Raw genomic sequence first — 21,977 nt, forward strand, 5'->3', positions numbered from 1 at the left:
CAGCTCGCTGATCCTCATCCGCCCCTCTCAGCACAGATCCCAGGAAAAGACCTGATACCATCTCTGCTTTAGGACGCCTCTCCAACCTTTTATCTTCCTCCTTCGCGTTCCTCTACTAACTTTAAAGCTTGAAAGAGAGAGATGCCTGCAGTGTCAAAATTGAATTTTTTTTTTCCTCTTATATTGATTGTCGGAAATAAGCGTTGAATGCTGAGAAGTGAAATGTATGTTAACATTCCTTGTAGTTTTCCAGGGGATTTGGGTGCATGCAGCAGGAAAGCGTAGTGTGACTTGATGCCTATAAGGAGTAGGTGCCTCACCCTGATCAGATAAGAGTAATGGAAGCGAATGAAAAGACCCCTGTCCCTGATGGCCACGGCAAAATGGATGTGCTCCCTGAGGTGTACCTCTGGTATCATCCACGCCTGTGGACACAGATTTATTGCCCATTAAAAAGCTACCCTGAAATGTACCTCTTAAAATTGTGTGTTTATCCTGTTGAGAAGTCCTTTCAGGAATGAAATGAGACAACTACGAGCACCAACAGACTAGACCTGACTCGGTGTGACAGCATGCTTTGAGCCAAGTTCAAATAAGGTTTAATGCCATAAAAACCTAAATTGATCTTTACAGTTACATTTTAACAAAATCTGAAATCAAATATTCCAAAATGAAAAGTGTAATTACACTATACACAGAAGAGCTTTTACTCCTATTTTACAAGGGAAACTATTGAAACAATTTTGAGCAAGCAGAAATCAAACTGGGTACAATCTGCAGTTACAAAAAATTAAATCAAAGCAATCTAACCATCAGCTGAAATATGACATTTATCTACATGATATTTCTTAACAAACACCAAAAAATAAGGTACAGTATACTTGATAGAGTTCTCTGGAAAAATTAGGATAATCTGACATCATTTACTTTGAAACCATAATCGATAAACACGTTTAGTTTTACACATTAACACACAGCATTTGCACAAAGGAGCAGAACCAAAACATCAACATAGATCAACTCCGAGTTAAGTTCCTTATCGTACACCTCACCTCATGTATAAGGTGATGGAATCATTTACAGCTGAAGTGGATGGACGTGAGATACATCCAATAAAATGACGCTAACAGAGACGTATTTTTGTCTTTAGTGGCACATGCCCTAACCTAAAAACCCTGGGTATCTCCAGATAACAAAACTCATGCCATTTAATACGCGAATGGTTTTTAACAAAAGCTTAAAAAAAACTTTGAGTGATTTCTGAGTCGAACACATTACACCATGTACTACAAGACTGAATGTTATCCACTTTTACACAAAGTCAGCCAACTTAAGCCTGCTGTACTATTGGGAAATGTCTTATATTTCAAATTTAGTCCCTCTTCTCATTAAAATTGCAGATGGATTTTGTACTTTTGCCTTTACCCCCACCTTTTTGTTTCTCCACTCTTGGTAAATGAAATTTCCCAGGCTAATTAAAGCCTATTAAAGACAGGTAATGTCAGGGCTGGTGGCAGAACCATGACAAAGTGCTGATAATTGTCTGCCAGACTCACTAAATCCACCTGTCCTGCAATTATTGCTTCCCCCTCCCCACCTCTCCTGACACATTAATCCACTGTGGGGCTCACTAGGCAGGCTGATGCCTCAAAGTGCATCCTGCAAACACAGATGTTGGATCTCAGACTAGTTTAGCATACACATGCCTTATGATAATTTTAGCAGAAAACCAACACATTTTAAGGCGCAAACAAGGCTGCAGCCATGTTAAGCTAGGATATGTGCCTACATACAGTTTGTTAGTAATGTATGATCATGCTCTCAAGTTTCTTATGCATTTGATTAGTTGGATGGACTTATTTTGTCATGAGCACTTTAGGAATTGGTATGAATCTGTCAAATCACTTGCTTTTAGTCCCCACAAAAGAACGATAACAGATCAGTATTAAGACCATATTAATTATTCATTCCTTAATGAAATAATTCCATTGATCAAAATAATTTGAAATAATAGTGACTGTCCTGTCTGTGTTCTGTTAACAGGTATAAATGGATGTTCGCGCCACTTCAAAGGCAATGATCATTTTGACTAATCATTCTTAATGCAGTGATCTTCCAAATGGGATTCTTTTTTTCATTTTATGCCCTGTTGAATAGCTTTATTAATGTTTAGGTATTGTAATTGTTAACATTATTTTAAAGTCCTGTCATATTTTGTCACATTACTATTTAAACAAGGTTCGAAAATTGTTTGAAAAAGTTGGCATGAGTGCAGCTCTTCCAGAAGCCAGCTACACGCTTCCAACTCAGCAGGGCTCCATGCCTATAGTCTAGCCTTGAAGGAAACATCTGGACAACATACTAATTATACCCGTGGTTTACAGAGAACATGTGCTGTTGTGATGTAGTGGATTCTTCCAGGGTTGGTAACTACCTTTTGAATCCCAAGCCAACCCCTAAAGCCAAGTCCCTGTACACCTAACTATCTGAAGTATTAAACTTGTGTATTTGTGTAGTATATACAAAAGTTTCACCAAATCCCTCCAGTGTGCGTCCCTTCATAAGTCGCACTTCCTGCAACATGTCTCAGGTATTTAGGTATTTTGGGATAAGGAGTTTAGAGCTTGACATTTACATTATTTGAAGAGAAAACAAAAGGCTGATGCAGACTAACAACTACTAGGTCACCCTGTTGAGGAGTACGGTGTGTCACTGTGGTAGTTGTAGTCAGGGCATACCTTCTGGACCAGTTTATAGTCTACACTGTAAAAGGCTATATAGATGCATATGACTTTGAAGGGTTTTGAGCATAACCATGACACATGGCTCTGCGTCTGCTCCTGATAGCACACCTTGGATGGATCAAAGCTGCACAAGGCAGTCTTCTTGTTGCGATCCGTCTTCTCATATTCAATGCGACAGTTGAAAGATTTGGTGTCTTTGGTCTCCAGTGTGGACTGCTGGGCGATCTCAAACTCCACCACCTTGGAAGGTGGCACCAGGCTCACCGACACATTCCCCAGACCTGTGGAGTTGTGGCGGAAGTAAACGCTAAAGGTGCCGTTCCCATGGTCCACAATCTTTCCTGTGATCAGCAAGTTGAGTTTGACAGTCTTGATGTTGGAGTGGAAGTCTCCCCAACCAAACATCTTTTTGAATTTGCCAGTCTTGACGATGGGTCTGCGTTTAGTTCTGGCCTGTGCACCCTGAACATCTGTCTGGTTAGATAACCAGTCCCAAAAGTCCTCCATGCTGTGTAAATATGTCATTTCCCTTATGTTACTCTTGAACTCGGGGGAGCCCCTGGCAAACAAACGCAGGGGGTTGAGGATCCGTGGACTGGCCCCGGTGGGAGATATCTTCTGTTCATTATCGCTGTCCCTCCACTCGATGAGTTCTGTGACTCCTCCATGCACTTTCCTGCACGAGACCTTGATAGGAAACAGAACAGAGGTAGATAGAAAAAACAATTAACCGACGTGAAAACCTTTGTGAAATGCAATTTCATTCATTCAAATTCATTGCTTGTTAACGTGACGTTTATAAGAAAGTTTTGACAAAACTCTGTGCAGTCATGTGAAAAGGGTAGATAGCAGCCAAGTGCTGCTGATAATAACTGATCGTTAGCAAGTGTGATCACCTCTATAAATACATTTTAGCAGTTTGGCGGTCTGGAGCATTCAGGTGTATCATAACACAATGCCACGATCTTCCCAGGAGTGCCAAATTCACCCCAAGGCCATCAAAACAGCCACAGCACCAGCTAAAGGTTGGCCCCAACTAGTTTGCGCAATGATCCCAAGCATGCCAACAAATCTACAATCTGCAACTGTTTATGTTCACTTCTTAAGGGACTAGAAAGAGAGAGCATATTTCTCCTGTTTTGGCTTCCCTTCATTGGCTTCCTGTTAAATCCAGAATTGAATTCAAAATCCTGCTCCTCACATACAAGGTCTTAAATAATCAGGCCCCATCTTATCTTAATGACCTTGTAGTACCATATCACCCTATTAGAGCACTTCGCTCTCGCTCTGCAGGCCTACTTGTTGTTCCTAGAGTATTTAAAAGTAGAATGGGAGGGAGAGCCTTCAGTTTTCAGGCCCCTCTTCTGTGGAACCAGCTTCCAGTTTGGATTCGGGAGACAGACACTATCTCTACTTTTAAGATTAGGCTTCAAACTTTCCTTTTTGCTAAAGCATATAGTTAGGGCTGGACCAGGTGACCCTGAATCCTCCCTTAGTTATGCTGCAATAGATGTAGGCTGCCGGGGGATTCCCATGATGCATTGAGTTTTTCCTTTCCAGTCACCTTTCTCGCTCTCTATGTGTTAACAGACCTCTCTGTATTGAATCATATCTGTTATTAACCTCTGTCTCTCTTCCACAGCATGTCTTTATCCTGTCTTCCTTCTCTCACCCCAACCGGTCGCAGCAGATGGCCGCCCCTCCCTGAGCCTGGCCCAGAGGTTTCTTCCTGTTAAAAGGGAGTTTTTCCTTCCCACTGTCGCCAAAGTGCTTGCTCATAGGGGGTCATATGATTGTTGGGTTTTTCTCTGTATCTATGAAGCGCCTTGAGGCGACTTTTGTTGTGATTTGGCGCTATATAAATAAAATTGAATTGAATTGAATTAAGAGAACTGCATAAATGAATGCTCACAAAGCTCAATGAACTGAAGCAACACTGTAAATAAGAGTGGATCCACAATGCTGGGAGAGACTGATAAAGTTACACAGAAAACAATTACTTCAAGTTATTGTCCCTAAAGATGCTCATGAATCATGGGGTGTACTTAGTTTTTCTGATGTTCTTTTTCACATGGCAGTAGTGTTTTATAGACTTTCATTTAAAAGTGGCAGCCTCAAAGCCAGAAAGTTCTGGGTTTTAACCTCCTGTTCAGCTCAGGGACTTTCTTTGTGGAATTTGACTGTTCTCCTTGTGCTTGCATAAGTTTTTTCTGTGTGCTCTGGTTTCCTCCAAAAGATATGCGTGCTAGGTTAATTTGTGATTCTAAATTGGCAATAGGTGGGAATTTGACTGAGAATGGTTTTATCACTGATAGCCTGTCCAAGGTGTTCTACCTGTCACTCACTGTCAGCTAAGAGGCTTCCTCTACTACCCTAGTTAGTTAAGGGTTTAAGAAAATGGATTGATGGGTGTTCTTTAAAAACTTTCTATTTGGTAATTCTACATAGATGAATTCACATTCATTATACTTTGCTACTCTGCTTTGCATTTGTCTGTTTCACTGACATGTAGCAGAGCAGAGGAAGAGAAAGGTACATACACAAATAATGAAAAAAGCACAGAAAAGCAGCAAAGCTGCAGCTGCAGAGAGCTAAAATGATAGTGTGCATATAGACAACATGAGCCTATGAATAACTAATGTGGTTAATGTTAGATAAACCTTACGCACGATTGCCAGCTCTGAAGAGCAACTTCCACCTAACGAGTTAACAGTAAAAGGTTCTTGGGTTTGGTATGTAGGAAGTTTAAATCTGTGTTTTTGAGAATTGCCATTGGTATAAAGCAGATGGTAAAAACATTTACCCATAGAGTAAATATAAATAAATAATATTCACAAGGCGTCACCACAGAAGGTAGCTCCACATGTTTCATTTGGCAGAGTTTTACACCTCCAAAAGGCTTCCTGGAATTGGTTGCCAGCTAAAACTACTACTCGAGGGGCAGTATGGACAATTTTCACATTCATCTTCTAGCATATCCTAAAATCCTTTGTTATAGATATTTATGAAATGATTCATTATGGGTTCATTAATAAAGAAAGGGGAAACAAACAGATATTCACAAATGAAATAAAGATTAAATACAGAAAATTCAACAGCAGCATCTCGTACTATTGTAAACTCAGTAATAGGATACTGAAGATTATTACAGGTCTGTGCAAGAAGCTAAATAGCATTCACTGGGCATCGCTTAACAACAACCAAATAAATAAATAAATAGAAAATAATCATTAATATAAATATAACATTAAAAAGTGCATGCACATGCAAATAAATAGCATGTAATACACTACTGCTAGATAGCAGGGGCACCGCAGAAGGGAGGAAACAAAAAGTTTGTTTTAAACTGAACACATGAAGCACCGATGAACTCAAGCAGATTCTCATATTTAGAGTGCACAGATATTCCCATGGACTTCAGGGAAAGGTGAATCTAGCTCGCGTCCACCTATAAACACTCTTCCACGGTAGTGTCATGAAGTACGTACGTATAAAGTATATACGTATATAAAGTATAGTGCTAAGTGCTAATCCAGACGCAGCAATGAACTGTGATCCCTCCTTGTACCTCAAAGCCGTTTAGCTTTAGGAGTGATTCCTGGTCCACTTCAGATAAAGCTTTAATAATTCACAGCAATAAGCTTAGCTAGTTTTATTAGTAATTAGTAGTGCTGGGTTTTCCCCGGGCCCAGTTATAGGGATCACTGAGAGAAGCAGATGTTGAAAGTACAGAGCAGCGGCTGCTTGAATTCTCACAGAGATGCTGCATGCTATTTCCAGACTAATTATATTTTTGCTGTAAGCTGAACTGAGGCATATGTGTATAAAGCTAACAAACTATGTCTGTCTAGCACAATTTGTTTTGTCACATATTCCCAAACCTTTCCATCTGAAATGTAACAGGGCTTCATTCACCTTAAGCTGTGCTGCTGTGTCTTATAATTACAGCTTCGCTTTACTGTGCTGCTTATGTCCGAGACTGCGGTAACACTTTAATGCCTAAAGCGGAAGGTAATGGCTCGCCTATCTGGATATGTAATGTGAAATCAATGGGTCTCCCACGGACAGTGAGCCCGGCCCATTTATCACCTCTCACAATGCTTAATTAAGACAGTTGCTCCCTGTAAACATGGATGAATGAGGCAACACTGTAATAATGCCCCTATGTGTAGTTCATCACATCCAAAGTCATTTAATCAACCAATTCCAGTGGCGTTATTCCCCACTGATACAGCCACTTAGTAATACCTTATGTGAGCTCAGCTGTTAATTTGATTTGACTCTTATAACATCACAACAGCAGATGATGCTAAGCATAAAATCTGCAGGCTCTCAATAGGAACATTTTTCCTCTCCTGTGAACAAGGAAGATATGGCACTTGTCGTCCCACCAGCTCAAACTGTTATATCTTTAACACGTTGGGTGTCATGCTGCGCGGCTTCAGAGGTGAAACCAAATTGTCTTTCTGCGTAAATCTCAGGTGTGCTTTGTATAGGATGATTATAATGGAAAAGAGAGAGGAGTTTAAGTATGATGAGCAACTGGGGAAATTGCTGTGACAACAAGGGGATCAGCAGAGGGATATCTAATACTTAAATGCCCCAAGAGAGATGAAGCACTAGGAACTTGAAAGCTGGCACTGACACATAGGCTTTGGTTTCTTTCTCTCTCGCTGCCTCCCTGCACAACCACAGCACCAACACACACTCGAGCACACCTTGTTCATTTAGGCAGCAGCGATGTCTCTTAAAACCGACTAAAGGATTCTGAGGTTTTGTACAAAAAAAGGGGGGGAAAAAAAGGCAAGGTCTGATGAAGGAGAATCTACAAAAGCTTAATTAAGATTTCTTAATCGGCGCTGCCGCGCTAGAGGCGTTTCAGGGCAACTTGAAACAAGACATTATTATGATAATAACTGTAGACTTATAGAGCTGAAAACACCAGACCTCATTTCAACAGCACAAGGCGCAGTGACTCGTGGCAAACATTACGGATATCTGCTAGTGTGGTTTAGCTTCTTCCTTTTCCTGCATGTCCTACATTAAAACACAAAGACATGCGTGAACCTCAGACACCCCGGCACAGATATCGCGCTTTTACACCACAACACGCAGTGTTCTATCTGCCTTATAAAAGACTATGTTTAGTGATACAGCGGTAAACATAAAGGCCTATGCACCAAACAGTTTCCTGGTAATTTTAATGTACATCCACCAAGATGAGCAAAAACAGTAAGGTCTCACACAAGGTGCTAATAGCTGATATTTCCAGTTCACTGTCAAATGTCATGCATAAAACACACGGTTCCTCTCTGAAAGAGCACCTTAATCACTCTCATTAGCTAAGCTAAGCCTTCTTTTTTAATAGACACTCCATCTTTGACATTATAGTGACTAGAATTTAAATTTAAATAAATAAAAACACATTTGGACTGGTAAAAATGTTTATGTATATACATATATAATGTCAGGAGTAAAATGTTTATGCTTGTATTTTTTTTAGGAAATTATGAGGCCATATATAGTTTACAACCCACAATTAAATTTAAACGGAAAAAGACTGTTTAAGTAATGCATTCTTATACATGAAAAAGAATCAGCTACTTAGAGATCTATCAGTATTATCTACTTTATTCTATTTTGTTTTGAAAATGCTTAAATATCTCCAAAGAATTCAGAAAAATACATTTTTAACTGAAAAACATTGCACATCCTGACTAAAAAAATTTTTATAACCGACTTTTAAGGACTTATATTTTTGTCACAGGTTTACATTAAACTGTTAATATTGGCTGACAAGTGGCGATCGCATTTTTCATACGTGCGCATTAATTTCCTGCATAAATGAACGGAAAAAAGGTTTTTCAAAAATTAATCTTCAACCACATCCTCAAAGTACACACCCTAGTGTAGCTGTTGAAGACAGAGTGGAAAATACACATTTGTGCCTAAGTCAGAGTTGGGTGAATAGTCTGTGAACCTCCAGCTTTTACGCTGCTTTGCATGCAGGACTACCTGTTTTTACTGTGTGTAAAAGTGCATTGTTATTATTACAGACATGAACATCTGTGGCTTTTATTTTTCACCTGTCATTTCTATACCTCGGGGGCTTTTTCCTACAGAACCATGCATAAATAGGCAATTCAATCTAATGTTGTGGCAATCAGTACAATCAAGAGCTTTTCATGAAACTTACATCCTGACAGTAGCTTGAGCAGCAGCGAACCACACAGCGAGTCAGGATGAATCAGCCTCGACATTCATCTGTAACGAGCATTATGGAGCTGGCTGCCTGCTTGTCCCGTGGGTAGACATATCTTTTAGAGGCTTGACATAAAGGTAATTGCCATAGTGACCAGAACTAGCCTCTAGAAAGTTATTAAGAAACCAGTGACATCTGGCTTCTGGATCATCTAAAGAGATGCCGTTAAAATGCATTTGGAGAGAGAAGCTGGTGGCAGTGTGTTTGGTTGTGACGGGTTCTGGTCCACGGGCAGGTCTACAGCTTTTGTACTTTGATGGTGACCAAATCTTTCACAGCCTTTCACAACTGACAATGTGGCCAACTCGTGATCTGAAGTCTGCTTTTCTGTTTCTGTTTTGGTTTTTAAATCACATTTTTGCTCAGGAAATGAAGTTGAAACAGAGGCAAGCTAAACGAATCTGTTTCTGGGTTTTCCATAGCTGATTTTTGTTTTCCAGTGCATAAGGCTGAGATATGCGTCTGGGGAAAATTGGTTTCAGGCATCTTTCTCACAATAAACAAAATGGGCAATTAACCTGCTCATCAGTGCAAACCGAGCAGTTCCAATGATGCACTCGACTGTTCTTCATGGATTTATCTGTGCAAATTGACCTCACTTTGGTGGTGAAATTCATTTCTCTGCTAATTTTCTGTGTCTGAAGCTTCATTAACTTGATGCGCTTCCACATAGTAAAAATCTGGACACCCCACAAAAATTGCACCGCCTTCGCCACTGCCTTTCGTAATACTTACCCAGCTCTATTGCGACGAAACACCTGTCATATTAGGAGCTGCTCAGCCAGTGCTGCTAGCATTAGACCAAAAAAAATGTAGCAGAGCTGGATGGACTGCAGACTCTTGCTTCCAAACATTCAACATGACAAGTAGCATCTTTCAGATTAAAACTATTCTCAGCCTGCAGTCGCCTGCGCAAAGTCCTTCCTTAGCCATCTTCCTCCTGATGTTACAGGGCATATCATTTGTAATGATTTACACCCAGAGCCGGTTCCATGAGAGGAGGCCCTGGAGGCGCTAAAGCAGCCCACAGAGAGAGTCTACATTCTGCTGAAGAATAGATTGGTGCTCAGATCGCTGGGACAGCCTCACGCTCCAAACCCATCACTTTTAATCAGAGGCCGTCCGGGGAATCACATGGCAGGTGCTTCTGCACTGTGGTGGATCGTAACAGCAAATCGACACACCGGGGGCAGCTTACCAATCACAGGAGGCTACAGTTAGTGAGTGAGTGTGCATGTAGCATATCTGCTACCCCCCAGTATAATCCTTTAGGCCATTACCACCTGACCTCTGTGAAAATGAGACAGACTACAGCCTCTAGTGTCGTGACATTCCTGCGAAAGATGTTATAGATCTCAATTTTAATTCATCTTCAGCGTACACAGCTCACATTATTTGTGGTGAAAATATATTGGTACACTTGGTGCCGAGTAGAAATTCAGTGCGTTTCTTTAGCAGTTACATTTCTGTGTAGTATATGATTTTCATACTGACTGTAAAGCCACTCCTTTAACCACTGCCGTGTATTTACAGAAGCCCAGTCTGTGGCTGTCTACACATTCTGTACAAGTGTTGACGATGAGGAGAGGGCAGGAAGACAAGCTCAAAAAGACGTGATGCTGATGTTTTCATTTCTATAATCCCAGCTGTATCGCTAGCTCTGTATCTACACACTCATCGCTTCTCCTTCTTACTGTTGACAGATTTGCCCGAAACATAGAGGATCATCGCATCGCTATCATAATATGTAACAAGTCCGCTGGCGCTATCAGGAAATTCGGTGGATGGGCGAAGAGGCATATCTATGAGTAAAATAAAAATCCAACTTTGGTGCTTGAGCACAGAGATAATAATAAGTATGAATATTGGATTTCTTGCTTCGCATGAAATATGTATTCAAACCTTGTTGATTTAATTGCAAGAAAAAATCCGATGTGTGTGACTTTGCAGATTGTTATGGTGCGTTTCTTCATGTTGGCTTGGAGCAAAGAGAAAAGGCAAACGCAGGCACCCAGCCACATAAAAATCCTTGTTAGTTTTAGGTTGGATCTTTTCTAGCCGTGCAATATTTAATGGAGTGTAACTAAAGCCTAAAATTTGAGAGGCATGTGAAAAGAGAAGAATTGTTACAAACTGAGAGCTTTGTGTGCAAAAAGCAGCAGAAAGAAACATAATATATCTGTTTGCTTTTCCCAAAAGTTGGATGCATATTTTCATCTATTAAAAATATTACACTTAGTTTTCAGGCTCGCCCCTCCGGCCACCTTTTTTAGGAAGTTAGGAAGAATTGCAGCTGTTGCTCAGACCTTCTGTCGTGTGTTACATCACTGAATATTAACTACTTGAACCCATTTGTCAGACATTATCTATGAAGACAGCAGAGGATGAGGGTTAATGTCTTAGAGCCGACATCAGCGAGCATTCGTCTCAGTGAGAGACACTCTTATTTCCACTACTTGCAATGCCGTTGATCTAAAGCTGCCCTTGACCCTAAACCTCTTTTGATGAAAAAAGAAAGGGTGATATGTCTCAAAAGAGAGCAACTCCAACACCTGCCCACATTCATCTTCAAAAAAAATTCCAAGTATGCCGAATTTAAAGCAGTAGAGTTTGTCTCCAGTCAAGTCCTATTTTGCTTTCACACAAATACAGTGCAACAAATCTGGCCTTGTTGAGTTATTATAGCATCTAAAGCATATTGAACCCAAATTTATTATTTGTGCCTGTTTGCATGCAGACGTTGTGGCAAAACATTATCTGACAGCTCATGATGTCACTCGGGGCTGCTTGCAACCTATGATTAGCATAAATTATAGCACGTAATATAACCCTCCTTTGGCTAGCATAAATCACACGATGTGAGCCATTAGTCATGTTAATAGTGTCAGCGTTGTTCTTGTCTGGCTCGATCACACAGTCCTCTCTTTTTCCTCTGCATCTGAAATGACAATGACCGAAACGTCGCCTCGCCTCAACTCTTTTGGACGTTTACTATTGCCACCTATTGCCCTGCAGGAGACAATGTACCAGGCAGTCCAAAAAATACACAATTGCTTCTCCCGCCGTGTCGTTGTGGAAACATGCTTCAGCGACTCCTGTTAAACTGAACAAATTACAGGAATTACACCACAGGTTAGCTCGGGCCTGTTATACTTTGATTGCGTCGAGAGGCAGAGCCTGTCCTGTTGGAGCCTGCCATGCCAAGAGACACATTATGTCTGCTCACTTGTCTGACCTTTTGCTTGCAGCCACTGTAAAGCTGTATTTAAGGCTATGGATTATCTGTTATCTGTCAATGCATTTGACAAAAGAAATCACAAAATTTCTGTTCAATATAATGCAGGGCATTTCATTCATGTGGGGGGAAAAGGTAATATTGCTATGAAGTGTATTTCATGTGTAAGTCAGTTTCAGTAAGAGTTCATTTAACTTCCTACCAGATCCAATATATTTGTTTTCTTTGGGTAAAATTGTTTTTAAGACTTCTTTATTTAAAAATTAATATTTTGGGGAGGAGCCCGTGTGTGTGTGTGTGCGTGTGGGGGTGTGGGCATCACAACCAAACATGCTGCCACCCCCAAAACTAATCTCAGTAGTGAAATAGCATTCATAGAGGTCCTGTGGTGTTCAATATCTCTACTCAAGCCAGGAAAAAGTAAAAAAAAAACAACAACAACTTTTAAATAATTGCCTTTGTTTTCTTATTGTTCCATTGTTCACATCAAATGCTGGTCAGGAGGGCATTTATTAACTAAACTGGACAATTTCATCTATAATCTTCATGATATTTTAGAATTCATAAATGCCATTTTATATACATATATTGGTTTTGCATCCTGAAAATTAATCTTCAAATTAACTTTAAACTGGATTGAGCAAAAAAATGCTTTAAAATACTTAAAATATGACATTTAATTACCTTTTACAGGTGTTTGCAGCTGTAAAAATGTGGAAACCCACATGATAAGTTTAGGATGAAATAGACGTTTACATGCAGTGACTTTAGCAGCATAATAACACATAAACTTTGACTCTGTAGTTCAAAAGACAATGAAAAGATCATCATCATCTTGCTATAAAATACTCAGTATCAATTAAAAGGCATTCTGACAGTTTGTTAATTAACTGCATGAGACACGGGGGTGAAAATGGGATGTTAGTGAGCATGGCTCGGTGTGGAAACTTTGAATTCAGCGATGATGTCAGGTGTTTCCAAAGTGTTAACAAAGATCCCACCAGGAGAGAAGAGAGAGAGAGTGACGGGAGGCTCTGGGACGAAAGCCTCCAGGTAATCTGGATACTAGTGTTATCTCGCCACCTGCCACATATGACAGCTGCAAAGCCCTGAACACTTCACTTTTAGGCAGACGTTACCTTTCAACGCATCATCAGTTTCATAATCCCCTTACATGGTCAGAGCGCCAACTCCTGTGCTCCTGACACCTGCCACGCACCTCCGTATGCCTGATAGCTGATAGGGATTGAGTAGGATAATACCACAAAGCACATTGGACTCAGTGTAATTACCATTCTCTTGACTGGTTTTAACACCTTATACTTTGTACGACAATGGTAGCTGCGCTTGTAAAACTGCGCAGCTTAAGAAGGCATGGCGTGTTGTTGTTAAATTAATACTTCAAAGTTCTACTTTTAGGGTTTTTTTCTGCTTTCATCTCGGGAAGACGCAATCTAAATGTTTCTCTGTCTGAGCTCCTTTTCTGTGAGCGTGCGACAACCCCAGTTTTACATTTTCTCCTCTTCAAATCCGCGCCGTGAATGATAGGAGTGTTTTATTCCAAAATGTTTTTGCTTGATTTGCTCAAAAGCACGTCCGCTAAAATTTGACAGAGCAAAACTGTTTCTGTTCTCCGAGCAGATTGCGCCGTGGCTGATTTCACAGAAACAGGGCTCTTTGAAGAAGAAACAAGAGTTGGAAAGACGTTGCTTCCTTTTTCCTCTGAGTAGCTGTGAAGACAGGTACTTCACAAGAAATATACAAAGACAGAGGGGAGCTGACAGTGCTTTGTTATGGCTGAAAATGACATGCTGAAAAAGAAAAGGGGGCTCAAAGCTTGGAGGCAGAGGAGGAAATGCAAAACTGAGAATAATCAGAAGGGAGATTTATTGTACTTATTCTATAGCTGTCACACTTTTCCTTTAACAGAAAGGCAATACAGTTTTAATTAAAGAGGTCAATCATTTCTCAGAGCTTTGACATGAAATGTGATTGCCTTCTCCAAGAACCACACAGACGGTAATTAACAACTTCTTATGTCAGAGTTTTCAGGAAATTTGAAATTATTTAAAGAAGAAACATCGCCTGTTAAGTCACGGTTTCGTGTCATTGCAGTGTGGTAGCTGGTAGACGTAGTGTTAATGTAAATATTTGACTAATTAAAAAGAAAAAGTGGCACCGTGGCATCATACTCCATCCCCTCTCTGGGTGCAGGCAAAATTTCTTCTCCTCTCCATAAATTGATTGCGACATTTAGTTTTGTTGCAGCACGGCAGTAAAAAGCAATACAGACAACAGTCTTCAAAACACTGGCGCTGTGCATCAGTGAGTGCTGGATGCTTCTGACACTGCAGAGAGGTAATGACAATGCTATAAGGTAGCAGAGCCTCGAGATCTAACACCGCCTCGGGCTGCACATCGCCCATAAAAATTCATAGCTGTGGACCAAGATCAGGAAACTCAACATCATATTAAACATAATGTTTCCTGCACCACTAGAGAGGCTCTGCACTTCATCCTAAACAGTTCACATCCCACGAGCAGCTAGCGGGAAAATAGCCGTGCCGCTTATAATTGTTTGACTAAAGTCTTTAATGGGCCATACCGTGGCGTGATTAGGCTTATTGTCAAAGCAAAGGGCAATTGTGTCATAGCTATCAATCATTTGGAGCTTCTTTCTCTTCATTTCAAGACCTTTATCATGGATTTATTGCCAGTACAAACACAATTATGACTGATGATTGGGAAAGGAGCAGGCTGCGGGGCTCAATGCAGTCAGAAGAACCTGTAGTGGCTGCGAGCTACATTTGAGGGATTTCACTCGGAGAAGCGACAACCTTTTCGTCAGAGGTCGGAGACAACATACAAGTTGAGGACTGAAAATGCCACGGACAGTATTGTTTATGAGGGATTATCTAGTCAGGCCTCCTGGCTAGAAAGATTGTGACCCCAATATGAGCACAGATACAGATCAGCTCCATGTAAGCTCCAAAATGATTCCTGGAAGGCAGCGCATGCATACAAGGCCCCTGCACTCTGTCAATCCAATGTTTAATCACTTCCACAGAAATTTCTACTGGTCTGCCAGACGTGTTCTCTCATATTTTTTTCCTCTCTCCACCCAATTTCTCTGGTGGGGTTTTGAAGACTTAAGTTCCACTCTTTTTTTTCCTCCCTTTCTTACAAGGCAAATCCTGGGAGAGGTTGATGTGAAGACCAGGCAGAGCAGGGATGTGAAGAATATAAACACATTTTTTTTTTTTTTATTGTCCAGAGGGAAAGGGAGGTGCAGGGGGTTGGGCGGTGGGGTCTGTAAAAGAGACGAGGACCTTATCACAGCCCAGCAGCTCTGTAATTCGCCGCCATGATAAAGTGGCAGCGCGGAAAACCTTACAAGGCTGGCACAATCCAAAGACGGATTAGGTTTTTCTGACATAAGCTTCCTGAAAAACTAATCAATCAGCCCATGCAGTATTATCAGAAGCGTGAGATTAAAGAGCTGCTCCTAATCCCCCCACTGTACATTTTATTACACTTCCCAGTGTTAGTTGCCTTTAAATATACAATAAATAAATAATAAAACCAAACCTAATTGAGCATGGGGAAGGGGAAAAGGGTTAAAGAGCCCTTAGAGATGGATTTTATGTAGAATTTGTGTTTTGTTATGAAGACAGGGATAAAACTGTTGTCCTTGCCAGAACCCTTTCTGCCTTTGAATAGAGCATCTCTGTCTCACTCTACCACTGCAGAGAGGAGGGGGGGACACAAATAGGGGGAAAATCCTCTGGTGGAATTTTACAGCAATATTTGTGTCTAAAATATCTGATTGTTTGTAACAAAGACTTTTTTTAAATATTCGCATGACCAAATAAGTAAACACGTGTTTTTAAATAAATTATTAACTGTAGAAAATTAACGCTAAATCCTTTGGGAAATGACTCGTAATCCCTTAAATCACTGCACATCAAAGTTGCAGGGATGAACTCCAAGCCTGGCGTGATCTGGAGTACAAGACGCGTTCAGCTTACTAGTAACCAGCTAAGCTTCGTCTCGCTAGTGCGTCACACCCATCTTTTAAGACGTTCTTGTCTTCCGCGCTCAGTTCAACCCTGGGTGGTGTTTTCGGTAACGGAAAAGGCGGCAATACATCTAACGCTGCGACTGATCCTCTTGGCATGGGCCGTATAGATGCTGTGTTGTGACATAATATTACCAGAGGAGCCGTCACCCCGGCAATAAGACATAAAGGCGTAATAGACTTTGTCAACGTCTCCTAACACTTAATCCCAAGCAGAGTTGAAAACCCCACTTTCCCTGCGTGCAGTCTCTGGTATAGACGTAGGGCAGGACGGGCTGAGATGGCAGAGAGCACGGCTCTCAAATATGTTTCATCTTCATCTACATTGTTCTGCTGTCATTGCACAGAGGATAACTGCAGCAGATGTCAGGGGGAAGAATGGATTCTCCCAGGATGGCTTTGACCCTCTTATTTGTCCCTGGGGCATGGCACAGATGCTGGGTCCAGGGTTACATTTTCACCGCTTGATTCATGTTCTAAGCGCTTTTTAATTGAATGTGCATGTGACGAGCGATGGGAAGAAAAGTGTGATTTTATCTGGGGGTCTTTGAGGATTTGGACCACTTTTTCAAACTCTGGATTTTTACTTAAAACAAGAAGCTTAAAAATTTCATATCAAAGGGTTTAAGTGTCCTGCGTGCAATCCTCTATCACAGAATGCTTCTCGGGTTCAAAATCTGGCCTTGCGCTGACGGGCGTTATCCTTGTGCATCTTTTCAGTGGTTCATACACTAACAAAAAAGAAATCTTATTCATACTTCATGATGTATTGCAGCACTTATTCCATTCCTTTACTGAGGGTCAGATATTTGGGATTTTTTTTGAACCTAAGAAGGTAGGGTAATATTGATAAGGGCCACTACATCCCCAGTCAGACATTGGTGAATCTGTTGGGAGGGAAGCTACTGAGGCATACAAAGAGAGCCTCTCCAGGGAGGCAGTCTGTCTCTCTCTGGAGGCACAGCTCCCAGAAGGCACAGGGCTGATTACAACCGCAGCCAAAGCAGACAGCACTTTGCTGCTGCAGCTGCACAGTTGAAGGCTATCTTTAAAGAGGTCCTCTTTGAGGATGGCACAGATGTGAAGAACTTCTTCGATCCCATGGCATTTTCGGTGCAAGTTTGATCATGGCAAGAATCCATAAAGCAAGGACGAAAGCGCCAATACCCTCGCTGTATTCAACTATCTATAGGGGACAACATCACGATGTGATGGGGGTGTGGAAAGGGCAGGAAAGGCCTTTATACTCCCCAAAAGCTCATGAACTTTCTTCCGAGTGCTTGCTGCATTAAAACCTGAACTAGACTACAGAAAGATTACATCTAGAAGCTTAACACAATCATTCTCTGGTAAATACTAAATAATTTTCTTTGGATTAACAGGGACATCACCGTTATCATCAAGCTTTTAAAATCCCTGGGTTTTTCAATTTCCATCTATTGTTTTCAGTTGTCTTGAAAGGGGAAAAAGTAATAATAAAAAAAGAACTCTGGCCACAATTTGAGAGCAAAGACACTTAAAACAAGTTAGAGGTTCAACACAGACGTCTAATGATTCCAGTGATCACCAAAGGTGCACCTGAAGGGATGAAGAGGCAGGTTGTATTTTCAGATGAGCTGTGATTGAGAGAAGCAACACACCCAAGGACATAATACTGAATGTGAACACTGAAAGAAAAGAATATTTAAACTTTGCAAACCAGCACAAAAATAAATAGCATATTTTATAAAATATCTTAAGTAGATTTTTTTTTTTTTACCTCTGTAATTCTGTGTCTCTATTTAGAATATTACCTAATTGTTAATTCTAACCTATTACCTTTTGCAACACTCTGCATGTAATGTAAAATTTCCATATCTGAGAAAGCTGATGGTCTTACAAAAAGCCACAATATCAAATAGAAATAATAAACTCAGATGCTTTTATGGTAATTAACTGCATATTGTAGAATACATGATGCGCATTAAAGCAAAGCTGGAGTCTTTCCAGGATTACTAAATGCATTATGTTTGCATTATGTTATTCATTGTGTTTGTTTTTACCATATTTTTCAGTGGCTACAGAAAAGAAAGAAATGATGCCATTTCTAAGGGTATTAAATTATTTACTATTTTGTGGATTTTTAAAAAAACACATAAAAAGTATTTCACTGAATAGTGTGCGAGCCCTGATAACATAAAACAATTAAGCTTATCCCTGTAAGACTGAATGAGGAGTTCTGCTCGGCAAATGAATTTGCTCCTGATGACTGTGCCAAATAAAATTTCATGCCAGGAAATTATTCAGTTTGGCACAATGTGGAGATAGACAAGTCTTGCACAGCTGCGTGATAAGGATCCACATAAAAGACAGGCCAACAAAACAAATATAAGCAAAAGAAGTTTAAACCATTACCTAGAGTGAAGAAATAATTATCTCGTAAGAGTCCTACGGCATAATAAAAATGCTTCATCTCTACTTTTTCTCAGTCGGAGACATGCTTCTGCATAATTAGCCTCTTTTCATTCACTCATCTCACTCCTCACCTGGTGCAGGAGGAAAAACAACAAGAATGTTTGCAGAGGACTCATCTTCAACGACTTGTCGACTTATTCAAGATGAGCGGGGATTAAATCCTCTCTGGAAGATTTGGAGAGGTGAAGACGCTCATGGCACTGAAACATCGCTATGATCACCTGCAAGAAAGAGAGAAGGAGAGAGAAAAGTGGAAATATTTACGTCGTCAATCATTTAAAACGTCTCTTTTTAATTTGGAAAGACATCAAAGATGGGGGCAGTGAATTATTCAAGAAATATACGAAACTTTTCCTTACCGTTTCGTAAAGGCAATACCTCACTTATTTCGGTAAGGCGGCTGGGATCATCCTCTCTCAGTCCACGTTCAGCAAAGAGACCTAAAATCCTCTCAAAACGTCTCTCAGGATGTCGAGGTACTTTCCCCCGAGCAGCTGGGACTCTTTGGCTCGTCTATAGTAGTGAAGCGCCTACATTAAGCAGTTCAGCTGTAACAACGCTCCTCTAAGTTTAGAATCCAGGCAAAGCGAAATAAACTGTGGACTATATTTTCCCTTACTCAATCCGGAGCAATGTTGGTCTTAAGTTGTCAGTATGCGCAGTAAAACACAGCCAAGCGTGCCCGTATCCCAGTGCCAGGACTGCAGTCAGACAGACAATAGTCAGCTCGCTGTCTTCGCTTTTAGGCTCTGCTTGATTTCAGTGCGCAAAATCCTCTTCTGCGCGTCTGGAGACTCCAAGGTCGGCGCGCATCCGTTCAGAGACTCAGACCTAAAGATGTACCTTAGAAGTCTTACTCTCTCCATCTAAGAGACAAGTAAAAGCTTGATGTCACCGTTGTCCGGTTTTGTTCATCATAGCGCGCACGTGTTTAACCCCTTAACGTTTAGATGCTTAATCGCAGAGAACAGTTATGCCGTGATTTTCGTTGGAAGTTTTGTGTGATGACTCGAATGCGTACATGTCCAGTTATATAAGAGTTACATGCAAGCCGTGTTTAGCAGAATGTATAGAAAAGCCTTTAAAATCGTTGCATGTATTGAACCCATCTTGCAAACGCAAAATGTGTGGACATTCCTGTTTGCATCGTGCAGCTAAAAGCACAGCAACCAGAGACACTTATTCTTCTGGAAACTCAGCTGATGCTGCAATCCTGACCACAAAGTGCAGGCAACAAAAGGTCAACCGCTGTGCAAGTACAGAGGGGTGATAAATGAAAACACACAACAAAAAGTTTCTTAGGCGTTGAGCCATCACATGATGCCAAAACATCTTTGGCACTGAATGTGCACATCTCCAAAAACTCCACTGGAGGGATGAAACAACCTTTTTCTAAAAGATGTTTTTAAAGATGGCGGTGGAGTGGAAAGGAGCGTTAGGTGTGTTTCGATCGGTCGATTTTAAAGTCCACAGCTTACACATTGCAGATCATTTTCATATCAATCTAAGTCTTGTTGACCCTCATCTGGAAGAGACCACTCCCACCAGAGTAGAAATCTTTCATTAGAGAATAAAAAGGTAATCGCTCATGATAACTTTGTATTGATTAACAGTGATTTTCTGTAAAAGCACAAATGGAACCAGACCGCAGAGCAAAATCCTTCAACTGTTAAATAGAGCTGCGGAGTGTCCTCCTCACTGCTGGGGCCCCGTGGCTGTGCAAGCAGATTTCCTACAGTGACTAGTACTGGTGTAGCGGTTCTTTTGAATTTGGCGCCATCGTGTGGTTAAAGCGAAAAATGTCGCTTTACAGAAAAGGCTGCAGCAGCAGAGGTGAAATTAGTTTGTACTAAAAGTATCAGTTTGTATCTTTTCATTTCAACTAGCGAATATTTGGATTTATTTCAATTTCTATGTAAACATGAATGCGTGACAATTATTTTGGCAAGAGAAGGTTTGTGCTTGAGAAGTTAAAGTCCAAATATGAAGGTGAAAGAATGAAACCCAGTAAGAGCAGATCAGCACAATATGTTGCTGAGTAAGACATCAAGGCAGTATCAGATCAGTGTGATCGTATCACCTTATATTACTTTCTTTTCTATCCCACAAACAGACTTTATGCATGCATAGACACTCACACTATGTTTTAGTCGTGCTACAGGCTAAATCTTATTTAGCCGTATACAAATGAGCTGGATTTTTGTACATTAAAATGAAACATGTACTTCTAAATTGTGCACTCAATACCTGGTGTCAGGTGTATTACAAATAATTAAATCACAGAGTTAAGTGACCTCTTCATATGACCATGCATCCTTTTACTGGCTCTCATTGAAGGGAGAAACCAAAGGAAAACAATTAAGAACAGTGACTGCACTGATTTAATATTGTTCCTACATCAAACTTTGCACTTTAGAGCCACCAGCATTTGATTTAAAATGTTTCAATACAGACAATCCTCTCTTTTTCAGGAAAACAGTATAAACAGTGCCCCCTCAATCTTTACTTCACATGTCCACAAATACTTTTAATGGTGTGCTGGCTGCGCACGTGCAGGTTTAACTGCCATGAGGTGGATCAAATGTCACTCTCCTGAACATTAAACTCATATCAGTTTTCCTGCTACCTTTCAGAATACCTGGATTTCAGCCATCGGGACTCTAAAACCTCTAAAAGTTCCCTCATAAAAATGTGTAACTAATTAAGTCATTCACTCAGTGGCAATGTTGCAACCACACTGTCTAATCAACAAGGGTGTAAAGCAAGTCAATATGTTTGAGTCATAAAAAGTTATCAACAAAATGATAACACACTAAAGGGCAAGCTTATACTTTAAATTCTGAGGTTAGTAAGGGAATCATTTTGAACAGACACCTGTTTATATTAGTAGCATTCACCTGTTAAATGATTAATTAATTAAACCATTTGATTCATGCTATTTAAAAGTAGAATGGGAGGCAGAGCTTTCAGCTTCCAGGCTCCTCTTCTGTGGAACCTGCTCCCAGTTTAGATTCAGGAGACAGACTCCCTCTCTACAGGCTTAAAACGCTCCTTTTTAAGTTTACAGTCAGGGCCGGTGACCCTAAATCCTCCCTTAGTTATGCTGCAATGGGTCTAGGCTGAGTGTTTCTTTTTCACTCACATTGTTTCATTCACTATGTGTTTGTACACCACTCTGCATTTAATCATTAGTTATTATTAATC

The 21,977-nt window shown here is 40.6% G+C and overlaps 1 protein-coding gene across 1 annotated transcript; it reads right to left on the reverse strand.

Annotated features, from left to right (window-relative positions):
- Positions 1 to 559: 559 nt before the first annotated feature.
- Positions 560 to 19,801, reverse strand: nxph2a (neurexophilin 2a). Its single transcript, XM_006799115.3, has 3 exons — positions 19,133 to 19,801; positions 18,845 to 18,994; positions 560 to 3,431 (listed from the first exon to the last, which is right to left on the reverse strand). Exons 2-3 carry the CDS (start codon positions 18,887 to 18,889, stop codon positions 2,685 to 2,687), a joined length of 792 nt encoding a protein of 263 aa, XP_006799178.1. The 5' UTR covers positions 18,890 to 18,994; positions 19,133 to 19,801; the 3' UTR covers positions 560 to 2,684.
- Between the last annotated feature and the right edge of the window lie 2,176 nt (positions 19,802 to 21,977).

The sequence above is a fragment of the Neolamprologus brichardi genome, chromosome 16 (assembly GCF_056152115.1).
Source record: "Neolamprologus brichardi isolate AB-2024 chromosome 16, ASM5615211v1, whole genome shotgun sequence".
NCBI lineage: Eukaryota > Metazoa > Chordata > Actinopteri > Cichliformes > Cichlidae > Neolamprologus > Neolamprologus brichardi.